We start from the raw sequence: 15,665 nt of genomic DNA, 5'->3' as shown, positions 1-15,665 counted from the left end.
TACTCTTGGCAAAGGAGGAAGAAGTTCTCTAAGTCGTACAAGTACGGAGCAAAGTCACTACTGGCGTTTTGGTTTACCTGAATCGCCTGAATTTAGCTCCACCGATTGGAGATGGCATTGTGATGAACTGTAAAGATAAGAATACTGATACGTGAAACAGGGGCTGACACTTTTCGCACCGTTCTAGCAAGCTTCCACTGGTGGCAAGTGCCACATCAATAGTTTTGTTTTACGTGCTCTTCTTTTGCAATAACAACTGCCTGCTGTTTTTGACGTCGAAAAGGCGTCGGTGAAACCCGACGGCCACCCAATAGACTTCACTGATCAAACACATTGCGCGCTGGTTCATCAGACATGCCGCCTCAATTCAAGAAGCCACTGGCGAGTGACGTGTCTTTGGCGACGCTGGGAGCCGTCCTGTGATTGAACCTACAGTCAAGAAGGACTTCTGGACTTATCCTCCATTGGTCCTTCCTCGCTGCAGGAGTATGATCCATCGCTGGCCCAGCAAACACTACAGAAGAGCTATGCGAACTCCGACGCCGCGGTGGTAGCTAAGAAGCGGTCGCTTCTAGCAGAACTGGTACGGTTGCCATGTGTTGCACGTTTTCTCCCGCAAGGCAAGCTCAACTGTTTACGTTGTGAACCTGGAAAATATATGGCTCATCACCGCCGATGGGGGTAGTAGCACGAGGATGCCGGGTAATGTAAGGCTCCCTGTGTACTCTGCCAGGGGCTTGCGGACGAGGAATACGAACTTGAAGATGAAGATGAAGAGGAGGCGTTTGATGAGGATGAGGAGCCTCTTTTGGTTAACCGGGCACATAACCACACAAATGGCCAGGCCTCTCGCCCTTCCTATGGGTACCGCGACCTGTTTGGAAAAGAGATGGAGGCTCGGCGGCGCCAAATAATTGACGTGAAGGTGGGGCCAGTTACGCCTCGCGTGGAGTCCGGGTTTCCGGCTTGGTACAACGGGGTCTTAGGACATGGTTTCGTTCGTTTTCCGATCGCACCGTTTGCGTAAGGTCTCGTTGCCTGTACACGGCATGCAATGCTCATCGCTTCAGGCCTCAATTGTGACTTGCATCACATACCGCAGGGCTATGACCAGTACTTGGCCGATCTGCTGGAACGCAGCCATGAGCAGCTGCAGGTGAGGCGGGCATACTGGAGTACTGGATGCTCGTGCCGGGGCATTCTTCCGTCAGACAGCACACGGCTGCCGCTAGATCCGATAGCCTACTAAAAATCAGCGGATTGCGTCAGGACAGACCTTTGTAAACCTGATGTGGTTCGGCCTCAAACGCCCTTCCTGGCCTCCCATTGCAGGCGCTTCGCGCAGAGCAGGGCTTGCAATGTCCTGGAAATGTGGAGGTGAGCGGGCTTGAGGGCAATCCTGCTCAGCCGATGGTGGGCCCACCACTAGCAAGCCGCATTCTGCACGCTGTTCCTCTCGCGACCGGCCCCCACCGCTTAGTTACCCTAGTCCTGGCATAGAGCTCATGTAGGACCAGACTTTAAGTCGGTGCGTTGAGCGCCCACGAATTGCCCAACCTTTTCCCAGGCAAGGAGGAAGGGAGATCTAATCCGTCCATTCACGTATGAGTCCATTTCATGGATACACGCATGTACCCATTCTTGCCAAATGGAATCCACCCAGCACTCAACACGGATATGGATTGCGTTGTGCGATTGTAGGTTATACCAGCACTGCAGCATGAACTTAAGGCGTTGCATGAGGAGCTAAAGCAGATTCGCAGCCAGCAGCCGCCCTCGCCAGACACAGTTGACGTGAGCCGAGGAGCGAGCAGGTGGGTGTGCTGACAGGGTGGGCCCTGCATACGGATTCTGATAATCGGCACGGATTAACATGGCGCTTTAGGGTCCAGAAGTAAATAACGCGGGAGGCTATCTGCACATGTTGGCATGCCGGGTTGCCGAGCTGGGTGCAGAGGAGGAGCTAAGCCTCTTGCGTCCTAAGGGGCCTAGCCAGCAGGACAAGTGTGCAGGATCCAACCTGCGCGCTTTCCCGCTTGGAATCATTCACAGTCTTTTACAGCAGTCCAGTACTGTTGAGACTTTCCTTGTGGCCCGCGTCGTTTTCTTGGGGCATGCAGTGACCTGGTCCAGCAGGTCACATTGCTGCAGCGGCAGCTCACCTCTCGGGACGCAAGGCTGCGGGAGCTAGAATCGGAGAACACGAAGCTTAAGGTGGGGTGTTTTGTTGCTATCCCCGCGAGCTTCGAGGTCAGAGGATATTCGTGCGTGCGGTGGGCAAACCTCTGTTGCGTGGGGCCGCTGCCGCAGGCTCTTTTAGCAGACAGCAAGGGCGCCTTGGATGACGTCGCCTCTCGCCGCAGCGATACGGATGGTATGGTGGAGGAGCTTAAGCAGCAGCTTGCAGAGGCTAAGGTAAATGGGGCAAGGCACATGGTAGCTGCGTGTGCTTAACTGATGGGTGGACGTCAATGTCGGTGGCATCACCATGCCTAGTGGACACTGTGATGGGTGGTGGGGATGCGGCTTTGCCGTTTGGGCCAAGGCGTTTCACGCTGATAAGGATGTCATAGCGTCGCGCGCGTTAGGCAGCATCTGTATGGGCAAATAGTCGTCGTTTCAAACCTACCTTCTCCTGTGGTTCATCTTGGAACTTTGTAGTGTTGCGTCACCGGGGACAGCCGCGGGTCCCCCAATGCATGAAGAGCTGCGCAAGGGTAATACAGCTCGCACATGCAATTTAAGGATAAGAGCTACAGACCGTCATGGACACCCAGTTATCACGGGCCAACGCCACCCACTCCAAATTTGCCAAACACAAGTAAGACATGTTATGTATGCTTCCCCTGTGCTTCAGGCTCGCGAAGCCCAGCTCCATCAGCAGCTCGCGAAGGCACTGTCGGACATTACAGCAGCGAACTCTAACGCAAGGGCCCAGCAGGCGCTGTCCTCCAAGGACTCGCAAGGTGGCCAACTGGCGGCCCTGCAGCAGCAGCTGTTGGAGCTCACCGAGGAGAGCAACAAGAAAGTGGCGGAGTTGGAGGCGGAGCTGAAGCAGAAACAGGTGTGCATGAGCGGGGGCACTGTGGACGAAAAATGTTCTGCCATGGATGCACTGCATGTTTGGGGACGAAGGGAGGGTGCCATGCTGGTTTTGAAATTGGGGGCTGCGGGGTGGGTCATCCAGATCGTGTCAGCTGGCTGTCACATTGGCTTGCTGCGTTGGACTGGGCGTCTGCTAAAGACACGGTGCGCAACTTGCCGTCGTTGCGCTCGTTCCCCGCCGTAATCGTGGTCATCCCGCGGTCAAAGCATCACTAACTGGGGAAAAGGGCATCTGACCGGCCGGCTCACCTTATGTATTACATGCTCACTTGCGTGTGCAACGCAAGTCCTTGCCTGTCTCCTCGATGCAGCCAACGTTTTACGCCTGATCGTTGCTTACAGCCCGGTCGTCGCTCTTTCGAATGTTTAGCAGCCGTGTGCATTATGCGTTATGCGATCCGGGCAGGTGCAAATCCAGCAACTGCAGAGCACGAAAAGCGATGCGCTTGCGGCCATGAAGGTGCGTTTGTTATTGTCTAAAATTGCGTCAGCGCGCCTGTTAGACTTGCATCATATGGCCACTCGCGGCGGCACGGTTTACGTCAGGAATGTATCGGTGGCAATAACCTCTCTGAAAGAAGTCCCTTACAGCGACCAGTACGAATGCATTCACTGCTGCGACACCGCCTATCCCGTCCCTTGCAAACTCGAATATTATTCTTGTAGGAGATGAAGGGTAAAATGGCGGCGATGAAATCCGATGTTGCCACGCATGTGAAATCGCAACTTCAGGGCGTCAAGGTGGGCGCAGCCCTGATCAGGGCCTTCGTCAGAACCTGTAGTACAGGGTACTTGTTCAGATACCCAATGATCCCTTCGACTGAGCGGCCGTTGGTCCTTGGCCCTAGGTTGTTTTCGTGACGCGCCGTGGCTGGTGTTGTGGCCACCGTCCCAGGGGCCGTGAGTTTTCTGGGGAAATTTTGTGGCTCACCGTGCTTAATAAACGTTGTATCCCTTCGCTCCACGGCTATAGGCACAACTGGAAGAGCTTCACACCCTACGCGAGGCGGTCCTTGAGGAACTGGTAAGTTAGGGCTGCTCTTGGAACAACCGAGGCACCGCGTCGGGTGTCATGCATGCGTGTTTGGGTCCTTGTGGCAACTTCCCGCATTTGCAGTTTATGGCCATTACGCATTTTCACCGTCAGCGCAAAAGTCGATGCCGCACTTGGAAGCTGAGTTCCACCTCGGCCTGTTGCCGCATTCCGACCTCCTCTAGCTCCATTCTTCAACCTTTTGGGCGCTGATGAGGCTGCTGCTGATCACGCACCTTGCGCAGGTGGCTTTCAAGTCGGAGATCTTTTCGGACAAGGTGCTGACCCAGATGACGCGCTTGGTGCGCGACCGCGAGATTTCACGCGTTCGCTCCGCACAGTCTGACATACGGACCAAATTGACGGACATGGAGACCAAGCTGCGTGATGCACGGGAGGAGGTGGACGCGGTGCGCAAGGAGGTGCGTAACGGTGATGATGCCTCGGACCGGTGCTGTAGCCCGCCATGACCCAGCTACCTGTTTGTGCCACCGTGTTCCTGCACCCTGCGTATCCCGAATCCTGGAGTGCCACATGCGCTCCGCCGTCCGGGGTGTGCTTTAAAAGCAGTTCGCTGTCCCTTTCCCCTCCGGGCGCAGGCGGATCAGTCACTTCACATCCTGCAGCTGGAGACGCAGGGCCAAATCGCGCATTATCGCGACAAGTGGCGAACGGAGTTCGAAAAGCGGCGGAAGCTTCACAACCAGGTGCGCTGGGGCCCCGCTAGCACCCCACCCGCACTGGCTGTTGCCACTGGCCGTGTATTCTTAAGTTGTGCCTTTGTGGGAAGATGCGGACAGGGCAGCGCACTGAAGGGAATGGCTCTTGCTGGGGCAGCAATTTCCTTACCGTTATTCTCATGTTACGATTGCAGGTGCTGGAGCTTAAGGGCAATATTCGCGTCCTTTGTCGCGTGCGCCCGTTGCTGGAGAAGGAGCGTACGGCAGGTGGCGAGGGCCACATGCCGGTGAAGGTGACTAGTGAAGAGGCGCTGCGGGTGGCCGCAATGGACAACAAGGCAGAAAAGGACTTCGAGTTCGATCGAGTACTTGCGCCCGACGAGGGGCAAGACAAGGTGTGTGTGGGGCCATGAGTTTTCCGCTGTGCGCTGATGAGAGGTGCGAAGAGAGCATCTCTTTGGGGCTAGATTAAAATGTGCACCAATTTAACGGGGGAAACGTAAAGTACATGCTTTACTTTCACACGGTAAGGTCTGATGCGGCTTGTGTGGGAAGGACAGGAACGCGCATGTATACCCTATCGGCAGAAGCTGGCGGACTGTATAATCTGCATTGAGGCTTTTCCCGTAGCGCAATGAGCGGAATACGCCCATGCTATCTAGTTGTTCTTACGTGCTTAGCAGGGGCTCGCAGACGATGGCTGCGTCAGCCTACCTAACATATTCATGTGCCACATGAGCTGAGTAGGCCTGTCCCTGGATCCACACACCTGGTGTGTTGCAGCTGTACGACGAGGTGTCGGCACTCATCACTTCCGTCCTGGATGGCTTCAACGTGGCGATCATGGCATACGGTCAAACAGGGTCTGGAAAGACCTTCACTATGGAGGGACCCGAGGTGCGGTGGGGCGACAACCTAAACAGGGCGCGCTGTCTCACAAGCGTCTCGATCTAATCTTGACGATCTGGGTATGGAAAGCCGCTTTTTAGTCAAGATCAGTACAAGGGTTATGGGAGGCGCACTAATTGGCTGGGGATTCAGCCATGGGTGAAGTGCAGCCGGAGTAACCGGGACTAGTCACACGGGGTGGCGTGCGGCTCATTATGGCCAGTCTCGGCCGTTTTGCTAAGCGTGGCCCATGTTTGCCTAACGGTTGCGTATCATAAACCGGCAATTTCTAGCGTCTTGCGCCTGGTAGAGTTGCCGACATCGTTTTACGCTGCATGCTTGGTGTTTTGTGCCGCTATTGTTACAATGCAGGGCAACCCTGGTGTCAACTTGCGTGCTTTGGCGGACTTGTTCAAGCTGGCGGAGGAGCGCTCGGCGCAGTTTACGACCTCGTTTACTGCTTCCGTGCTGGAAATCTATAACGAGCAGATCTACGATCTTCTCGTATCTGGTGCCCAGGACGGCGACAAGCTGGACGTGAAGCAGGGCCCTGACGGCATGTATGTATCGGGATTAAAGGTGGAGGATGTCCACAATATGGGTGACGTCACCTCCATGATTGGCCGCGGGAAGTCGAACCGCTCCACGTTTGCCACTAATATGAATGAGCATAGCTCCCGCTCGCACCTGGTCCTGTCGGTCTACGTGACATGCGTCTCCAAGATGAACGGTGAGAAGGGGGTTCGCCTCGGTCAGGTCAGGCTGAGACGCGCGCTTGGCCCAGTCTAGGTGTGGTGCTCAGAGCGCTGGAAGGCGTGGGGACCTCTCGATAAAGCAACGAGTTGCGAGAGGACACGTGCAGGTTCTGCATGCCGTACGTGCAAAGAGCGCTCCAAGCATGAACCCCGCTGCATTCTGGTGCTATCGTAGGCGTGCCTAGGCCCAAAGCTGCCGCTCCTTTTGCTCGTGATACAGGCTCGACGTTGCGCGGTAAATTGCACCTCATTGACCTGGCGGGAAGTGAGCGCCTCAGTCGGACAGGCGCACAGGGCGACCGGCTCAAGGAGGCGCAGGCCATTAACAAGTCACTGAGCGCCCTGGGCGACGTGATCCAAGCGTTGCAACAGCGGAACGCACATATCCCATACCGCAACTCCAAAGTAAGCATGGACCGGCTGTCGTATTTGGGATCGCATGGGGATTCGATTAACGTTTCGTTGCATGGGTCGTCCGCCAGGCACGACATGGTAGCAATGGAACTTCCAGTTGTATGGTGGGGCATAGCGCCTTGCTAGGACATAGCGCCCTGGTTTGGAAATTGAGCTGCATTTCTTTCTGTTTGAGACGTTCATTAGCGACAGCAATGCATGCCGTCATTCCCATGCGCTCTTGCTGACGCCGCTTGCAGCTCACCCGACTGCTGGAGGACTCTCTTGGCGGTAACAGTAAGTGCGTTATGATTGTAAACGTGTCCCCTGCGGTGGAGAACGTATCGGAAACCAAGTGCTCGCTCGAGTTCGCATCACGCGCTCGCAAAGTGGAGCTGGGCCGAGCACGGGCCAATGTCACTTCTGGGGACTTCACCAGCGCCCTCAGCAGCTCCGCCTCAGCAAATGGCGGCAGCGCCTCCGTAACGCCCAGCCCGGCTCCCAGCCGACCCATGAGTGGCCGGGGGACGCCTGCTGGGGAATCGTCCATGAGCAGGGTAGCTTCACGTGAGACGATGAACTCGCAAATGCGGCGATCCTCCGGACCCACGGGGATCTTGCGGTGAGTGGACGTGTGTCTCATCAAACGCCTGTTCGCCGTGACCCACGCGGGTTGGGAATGGACGTGTGCCATGATGGTCGTTTAGCTGGCGGTTTGTGGGCTGCAGTTGAGCAAGTCAACGAGCTGGGACATCTGACGAATATGCAAATGGTTTCCGGGTTTGCTTTGAGTGTGGGGCTTGAGAACTCGGGGTTAGGGTATATGTGTTGCTGTTGTGTTTTTCGAACGCGTGGGGTTGCGGCCGCCTGGGCGCGGCCGGAGCTTTTAGCTGCAGAGCCCATGGCAGGGGGTTCTGGTCTTGGTGTTTGCGCCAGGTTGCCGTACAATGCAGCTGGCGTGTTATAGATAACAATATAAGAGTAATTGTCGACGACTTTCTCCTTTTTGGCGTCGCGGAGTCGATCCAATTAGTGCAGCATGCCGACGTGTGCGGGGTGCTCGCGGCCCCGTACATGGCTAGTGTGGGGCCACGCAATGTTCACCGAGTTCCAGCGTTATGTTGTGGGGGTATGATGGCAGACGTGTGGGTGGCGGGGTTTGCGGAGCGTTGCGCGTCTTCTACTTGGTGCATTGGGTGCCCCTTTATTCTGTGGCATGTCGCTGATCATTCAATTGGTCATTAGAAGAGCCCATTGACGGTGGTGGCCGTCTTGACTGGCTGTGATGGAGAGACCCCTTGTCCCTCGTTAGGGAGGTGCTGTGAACTAAGAGATGTCCGTTTGACGAAACCGCACACGACTTCGGAACTCATGGTCGGCCATGGGAATGTGTGTGTTGGTACGTTTGGGCGTTGTGGCGATAGAAGAAGGACACCGTTAGGGCTGCATTGGCGGCTACCGAGGGTTCTTCGCAATTATAGGTAAAGAGCAGGGAGGTGCTCCTTAGTCATCGTGCACGCTGTGTGGCTGGCCTGCCTGCGGCGTTTTGTGGGCGTTTTATAAAGCCTGTCGGTCGCCCATAGACTGGAGCAGCGGCAGGCCGAGTGCCGTTAGTGGGCACTAGTTTAAGTGGCGGGCGTAGTGCGCTGTACCTAGCTACATTGTACAAATGAGCGGATGACGATAAGCACAATAGTTTTTGCTGTGATCTGGTCCTCGACTTACGGTTTTTATATTTTTGTAGACCCCAAACCGGAGGTCGCTAGTGCGTTGCATGCGATGTACTGTGTCCTCTTTTGAATATCGTGCCCCCTAATGGCCATGTCCGCGAAAGCGATCCGTCGGCAATGGCGTGCGAGTGTGCGCTGACATTCTTTGACGCTGGGGAAGCGAAAGGAAGATTGCTCTTACTCGGGTGCGTGTTGCTTTACACCTAGGTCCCTTCCGTACGGCAGGACTGGAATACATATTGCCGTACTTCAGCGCTGCGGTGCGTCCTGCACGCATTTGCATCCTTCGGGTCATTCTACTAGATATGTAATCCGCGCAATAACGTGGCCTAAACCATCACCACGAACTTGCTTCACAACATAAGCCATTTTTCAGCCAATGCACCCTGGCAAACCCGGATCACATTCAAGGCCCGGTGCCGGTCCCAACAGCTGCCAGGCAACAGTACTGTCCGCCGTCCAAGGCCTCGGGGAACAACCAGTACGTAGCTTTCATATGGCCTACTTCATATATCCCACTAGGCCAGTGCACGCAAAGGTAGGTATGGCAGCTCCCCTGGCTTTACAATCCTGCAGGGAATTTATTCTTTACAAATAACCCTCGGATCGCAGCATTGGAATTCCCGTCGAGTCGTTACACAGCGAGCCCTATCCCTGAAAGCCGTGTAACTCAGGAGCACCGCAGGGAGGTTATATATACAGTGCAAATCCCAATGCCATTTCTCCACGTTGGCCTTTCCTTAAGCGCTGCCATCGCTGCCGCCACCCGCGCCATCACTGCTGCCGCTATCTCTTGCTACCGTCGCAGGCGCTTCAACAGCGCCCGAGTACGCAAACGGCAGACCGTATACCTCCTTCCACACGCCCTTCCACCAGTAGACAGCGCCTAGAGCAATTACGTTGGACGTGAAGATGAATGCGAAGCTCTTCCACACAAATGGCAGCGTCACGTTCATCAGCGGCACCTGCGCAGGGGCCACCGTCCGTTTGAAGCACGGTGGACAGAGGCATCATTATTGTCGACCTGAGCAGTCGCTCCAAATGTGCAACTAGCCTTTGCATCCCAAGCCCTTTGCCGAACAACAACCCCAAACAAACGTACTGCATGCACTACCCGTGGATATCGCAAGAGTATACACCCCGCGCCTTACGCCGCCACTATGAGCAGGTGCCCAGGCAGCGAAGCCTGTGCTAGATGCCCCATGCAGCCGCCTGCTCCCTCCCCTTAATGCCGCCAGCAACCCCCCTCCCTCCCGCATCGTACCAGGAGGAACAGGATGTTAAGCGCGTCCTTCTCCTTGGCTGTGCACTCCTTGGCACGAAGCGAAGGAATTGTAAACATCCAGATGGACCACATGCTGAGGGGAAGAAAGGAACGGGCACCGGGACAAGAGTGGGTCTGGTAGATATCCCCATAGTGCCAAGCGCCACCAATAAGGAAAACAGCTGCGGAAACAGCTCATTGGCCAGTACCCAGCCGAGCGAAGACCAGCCGAGGACACCCAGTCCTCGCTCGGGTCCCTTCCGTGTGCCTGCCCTGCTCACCCCAGCAAACGAGGGATGCTTGGCTCATCGGTTGGCCAGATAATATTAAAGGAAAGTAGACCACCGGCCACCAGGCAGATCCATGATTGGTATTCAAAGATGTCGTACAGTACGCTGCCCTTCACCGCAGGGTTCTTCTGCTTCGTCGACGACCGGGGCGCGAAGGTCCCTGCTGCCTGCCTGGTTAACTTGGTCACCTCTTTCTCGAGATCAACCTCAGCCCCAGTCGACGTCGATGGTTGCTCGGCTGCCAGGAGCCAGAAGGACTAGTTGAGCAAAGCCATCCTCTAATAAAAGGTCTAGCTATTTCGGCACAACGGCGTTCATTCGTTGAAAACCCGATTCATACAAGGGGTAAAATGCGTAGTTGGGCGCACCTGTTTGCGGTGCGCCATTATTCGCGCTCCGCACCACAAGTGGCTGTGCCATACCATGGACCCTTGGGCACGCCAGTTGCCTGCATGAGACTACTCGTGCCTGATGAAACCTTTGCTGTATCATCTGCATGTTGTAAACGGCTCCTGCTGTGGTAGAAATATCGACTAGCCCGATCCAAAGCTGGGTCGGTCGCAATAAAATCAAATATAATACAAGTAATGAAGGGTTACGTGTTTGCAAGGTTTGGATTGTGATCTATTTGGACGACTAAAGGTTGCTTTCGGAGCATGTCAAGCACACTGCACACAATTCATGTGCCCAGAGTCCATGAGTGCCATCCTGCTTTGTTTTACGTCTTACGATTAATTTCTTGACGATAACCCTAGGCACCGGCAACTTTTGGTACTCGTAGCGGGCAAACTCGATTTTTATCTTATATCAGTCAGTACCTACAGTGCAAAAATGTCTTCAGATCTTGAGGAGCAAAAAAAGGCAATCTTACCTTTCATGCAGGTATGCGAAACCCAGGAAGTCGTATCACCTGCCAATACCTCCATGGGTCAGCTGCCGCACGTTTCCTCTTTCGACAGAGGGCTCAGGAAATTCAGCAGGCCGACCCCAAGGTGGCCTACTACTGTCGGATGTATGCTGTGGACCAGGTGGGCCAGACTATGTCCGCAATACGTTGGGTCGGGTGGCGGTTGGTTACACCAGAGGACGCCCAGTCAGTACAGCCCCTCGGCCGTTGGTTTGGCGTCATGATGAATCTTTCGCCGTAGCTTCATAGGTAATCTTGATTCCGCGAAACTGCTTGAGCGGCGACCCGAGGGCACGCAGCACTACGACAGGCTCCAGGCTTATGTTGCCAGCGCCCCGGCAACCTAACCAGCGAGCCGCTGCGACCGCTTCTTCTTCCTCCTTCTCCTCCTCCTCCTCCTCAGAGCTGCCCTCGGGTGTCTTACTGTCTCTTCTCTTCTGCTGACGGTACTGCTGCCAACGTGCTTCTCCCCACCCGCGCCTCCTGAGCGGCCGGTCCCCAGCTGGCCAAAGCACCCCCTGCACCCGCACCTACCACCTGACCTGACCGCCCGCCCCACTTCCAATGATACCAGTCAACGTGATGGAGAAGCACCACCCGCGCACAACGCATCGCACAGTCCCTACTCCTACCTGCCCGTAACCCTCCACACATCCCTTCCACGCCCTCTCCCCCCCCTTACACGGATCCACCTAACCCGGCTTTCACTATCGACCGCCTCCACCAAACCCTCTCCACCCCCCTCGGCACCAACCGCAGGCCCTCAAGCTCCCACAACGAGCCAAGGAGGTCACCGCCCTGCTTTCCGCCACATTAAATCAGTTGGAGCGGGATAAAGCGCAAATCAAACTGGACCCCGTAGCCGACCGCATTCACTGCCTGGGTTTCGCACTTCGTATATTCGACAACGCGGACCGAGTGGACCGGGCAGGTCGGGCCACAGAGCGGACTGCGGTCGCCTACTACGCGGCGTCCGTGTTCGTGGAGGTGGGGGGGCCGGAGGGGTCAGGGACGGGAGGAGGGAGAGCTTGGGGACGGTGTGTTTCACAGCTTACCACAGCTCACCTTCGCCTCGGCGGGCGGACAGCTGGCGGATACCTCCGTTTCCACCAGTGTGTGGGGTTTTGACGTCCAGGTAGCACCGGCTGTGTCTGGTTGGGTTTGGGTGGTCCTATCGTCAGGTCCCAGCAGGCCTAGCGGGGTCATGTACCGCCTTTCACCCAGCGGCTATCACCGCCAGTGCGCGGCCCTACACATACAGCCCCCTTCGGTTCCATTCGCGGGCCTATCTGCAGATCTTAAACCAATTTGAGGGAGGTGTGGATGCGGATCTTTTGGAAAAGCAGCGCTATTGCGCCTGGAGGGCGGCGGAGATCCGCAAGGCGCTACGGGAGGGCCGCCAGCCCACACCGCCACCTTCTGCGAATCCCCTGCCCGCGGCAACGTCCGAGGGTGGCAATGCCGCTACCTCGGCCGATTTGCCACCCGCCTCCGGGTCCAGTGCCTGGGCGTACGGCGGACAGAGCCAGCCACATGCGTTGCCGCCGCCGCCTCTGCCTCCGGTGCCACCTGCTAGGGGAGGTGGCGAAGATGCCATGGGCGGAGAGGGTTTTGGGTCCTCAGATTCCTCGTTTCGTAGCACCGGTGGCGACAGCTTCGTATACCCTCGGCCGCCACCTCCCTCGGTGTCGTCCTCCTTTGGACGGCCGGAGAGCCCGATGGGGCAGGCGGCGGCCGCGTCCGGCGGACCAGCGCGGTTCTGGCCTGGTGCCAAGCTGCTGGTGCATACGGAGGAAGGGCTGGATGTCGGGGGCGAGGGCGGACTGAGCTCCGGTGGTGGCGGTGGTGGTGGTGGTGGGGTACATCCCCCCGGGGTAAGTGGTCCTAAGCAGTGCAGCCACCGGAGCGCTATCCCGTACCCTTGTGGCTCTGTATGGGGGGGAAGGGTCCGTGCGTTCACGTCCCTGGTTGAATCGCGCGTGTGTGCGTGCGTGTGTGTGTTTCATGTTTTCCTTCTGCCTGCTTCCCCCCTCTTCCTCCGGAAAATGGAGGGGGTTGTTCTACGGGCGGCCGTTATGGCTACGCGGCCGTCCCGCCATCAGCTACCCTACCAGGTGCGGTGCCCTTTCCGCCCACCACCCCACACCCCGCAGACGCAAGTGGGAACCGTTGGTCAGGTTGTCCGGCGGCCGGATGGGGGCTTCAGGTACGGGGTGGGGTGGGGTGAGGTGGGGTGGGGTGGGGTGGTGGTCGTATGAAGCGGGCCAAGTGGAGGAGATTGGACGGGGGTTGCCCACTGCCCACCGCCCCGATCCCTATGCCGACCTCCCCACAACTCCCCGGATGGCATTTTCCTCTGTCGCGCCCTGTCTCTCCCTCCACCTCCTTCCCCGGCTGTGTCTGAGGAACTTGGCCGAGGGTTAACCTAAATCGTGTCCATCCTATCCGCTGCTTTCCCTACTGCCCGACGGTACTGCTTGGTTGGCTGGTTGTTGTGTCGTTGTTGTCGTTGCCGTTGTCGTTGTTGTCAGCTACAAGGTGGCCCTCACGGACCGCCTGGTGGAGGTGCCGGAGGAGGCGGCAGTGGCGGCGCTGAGGGAGGGGGATGTGGCGTGTATGGCGCTGGGACATCAGCAGACCCAGCCCTTCACGGTCAAGGTCCTCCGCATCAACTACGCATCATGGTGAGAAGGAGGACTCAGGCCGGCGGGGTCAGAAGAAGAATGGAGAAAATTGCCACTGTCGGTCGCGGTGTGATGAGGTAGGGGCCTTGGAGTACCGTGTTTCGCAACCTGAACCCCAACAGCGCCCCGGGTGAGTGCGTTCCCCTGACGTCTGGTCGCTGATCACTAATTCCTACCCCGGGACCGCCTCGCCCCCGTACTAGGCCTCCCACATACCTCGTTCAGACGCCCGACGGCAAGGAGCAGGTAGTGACAGCCCAGCAGCTGACACCACCGCCACGTGACGGCCTCTCCGCCGCCACCTCCACGACCGCCGTACCACAGCTAGCCCCATCGGCACCTGCAGCATCCGCGCCGCCGCCGCCAATGCATCCCCCGCAGTCGCCCCCACCACCAGCACCCTCCTCTCCACCACGAGCTCCTTCAGCACCTGCGTACCCAGCGTACGGCGGTGGTGTCGCAACCCCGCCAGGCGCAGGGCCTTATCCGCCGGGCGGCGCAGTCCACCCTCCGTCTTTGCCATCGCATGCTGCGGGGGCCCCCTCAGCGTACCCCTACCCAGCTCCCACCCCGACGCACTCCACAAGCACGCCTGTCCAGGGGTACGGGTCCATCGCGGTTCCCCCCAGCACTGCTGCACTCCCGCCGGGATACAAGCCCCCTGTCCAGGTGAGGTAACGCATGCATGACCCACATGGGGAGGTATCCGAGCAGGACGTGCAGTACAGCCGCTGAATAGTAAGAACGGCGGGCTCCGGTCGGCTGGTCCCTTGGTTGTGAGTCCGTGGAGTGCGGTCTGTCACACGCTCGCACCCGATTGCGACGTCAATGCTCAGCAAAATCCCATCACACCGACGCTACCGCCGCTGGCACTGCGTGTGCTGCTCACCGCGTTTCCTCATGTGCCAGCATTGCTGCTGCGACGCCACTCAAACCGCCGGAGTAACCTCCCACAGATGATCATGGACGCTCAGAAGCAGGCCAAGTACGCGGTGTCAGCGCTTTCCTTCGAGGACATCCCTACGGCCGTGAAGCACCTGTCGGAGGCGCTACGGCTGCTCACCAGTCCCCCACCGCCGTCGGCAGCGGCAAACTTGACGATGCCCCGATAATGACGAATGGGGGGAAGGTGGCACTGGGCAGGTGGGCCCTTGCCCTCCACTTACCCAGCCGGAGTTTGGCCTGGCAGGCCATTGTCTGCCGCATACAGCGTCTCCCATAAAGAGCTGCCTGTGGGCCCTTCAACTGCGGAACCCTTGCGTGCTTATGAGGCCATTGTGGAGTGGTGGCATAGGCGGCTGTGTTGTTTGGATAGGGGATTAGCGGCATTGGCATTTGGCTGTGGTTGGGAGCTCTTCATTTGCTGTTGCCTTGCTAGTAGACGTTAAGCGCATGCTGCACGTGCATTGCAGGTAACAGCATGTAGTTGGAAAGATATATGTATGTGTGTGATGTATCGGGAGAGGACCTCCATCATACGTTTTTATCCCTAGGCAGCAACCGGCAGCACCCAGGCAAGGTGTGCTGCTGGTGGTTTCAAAGCCGCCAGATGTCCTTGTACCTCGACTCACGCAGCATCGGAACTGAGGATTGACGTGGAGGAGGACGCGAGGGGGATGCTGCAGACACCGGGAAGAGTCCCACGTGTATTCCCATGCAGTGGTACGTTCCACCAGATTGCGATGCCCGCGTGGGACCGGGCACCTATCGCACATCAACGGGGGTTAAATATGTGTATCTGTCAGTCCCTTTAAATCAGAACGATAGGTGCAGGTAGAGCGCGCTTATCCGCCACTTAAAGGTCCAACGCGGCACGTACTGCTATGCGACTTCATTACTGCCGCAGAACGAAGAAGACAACGCGGCACGAGATGGCAAAATGGCAGTAGCCAAGCGTGCGCTTTTGGGGCGAGGCCCCGGGCGCGAAGCACCTTTC

At 57.4% G+C, this 15,665-nt stretch overlaps 3 protein-coding genes across 3 annotated transcripts; 2 read left to right on the top strand and 1 right to left on the bottom strand.

Annotated features, from left to right (window-relative positions):
- Positions 1-4,997: 4,997 nt before the first annotated feature.
- Positions 4,998-7,480, top strand: VOLCADRAFT_65111 (Kif3C type kinesin-like protein; the record flags this gene model as incomplete). The annotated part of the gene is made up of 5 exons (XM_002954651.1): positions 4,998-5,213; positions 5,602-5,715; positions 6,079-6,436; positions 6,682-6,866; positions 7,115-7,480. 5 exons carry the CDS (start codon positions 4,998-5,000, stop codon positions 7,478-7,480), a joined length of 1,239 nt encoding a protein of 412 aa, XP_002954697.1.
- A 1,286-nt stretch (positions 7,481-8,766) lies between these two features.
- Positions 8,767-10,700, bottom strand: VOLCADRAFT_82900 (uncharacterized protein). Its single transcript, XM_002954582.1, has 4 exons — positions 10,507-10,700; positions 10,130-10,376; positions 9,849-9,942; positions 8,767-9,549 (listed from the first exon to the last, which is right to left on the bottom strand). The coding sequence occupies exons 1-4, from the start codon at positions 10,634-10,636 to the stop codon at positions 9,325-9,327; spliced, it is 696 nt and encodes a 231-aa protein (XP_002954628.1). The 5' UTR covers positions 10,637-10,700; the 3' UTR covers positions 8,767-9,324.
- Positions 10,701-10,969: 269 nt separating this feature from the next.
- On the top strand, positions 10,970-14,841 carry VOLCADRAFT_118821 (uncharacterized protein; the record flags this gene model as incomplete). Its single annotated transcript, XM_002954650.1, has 9 exons — positions 10,970-11,020; positions 11,098-11,166; positions 11,805-12,032; positions 12,341-12,919; positions 13,199-13,251; positions 13,577-13,729; positions 13,933-13,975; positions 14,330-14,398; positions 14,686-14,841. The coding sequence occupies 9 exons, from the start codon at positions 10,970-10,972 to the stop codon at positions 14,839-14,841; spliced, it is 1,401 nt and encodes a 466-aa protein (XP_002954696.1).
- Positions 14,842-15,665: the final 824 nt, after the last annotated feature.

The sequence above is a fragment of the Volvox carteri genome (genome assembly GCF_000143455.1).
Source record: "Volvox carteri f. nagariensis unplaced genomic scaffold VOLCAscaffold_44, whole genome shotgun sequence".
NCBI classification, from domain to species: Eukaryota; Viridiplantae; Chlorophyta; class Chlorophyceae; order Chlamydomonadales; family Volvocaceae; genus Volvox; species Volvox carteri.
This window is presented reverse-complemented; position numbering and strand designations above follow the sequence as displayed.

What these genes read in the sequence shown, in the direction of transcription:
- VOLCADRAFT_82900 (XM_002954582.1), bottom strand. Translation starts at nt 10,636, where the DNA reads ATGCAGATGATACAGCAAAGGTTTCATCAGGCACGAGTAGTCTCATGC. An exon ending in TAATGGCGCACCGCAAACAG is followed by an intron (nt 10,377 to 10,506) that starts GTGCGCCCAACT and finishes GGCTCCTGGCAG; the next exon opens with CCGAGCAACCATCGACGTCG. An exon ending in AGCATCCCTCGTTTGCTGGG is followed by an intron (nt 9,943 to 10,129) that starts GTGAGCAGGGCA and finishes TCTTCCCCTCAG; the next exon opens with CATGTGGTCCATCTGGATGT.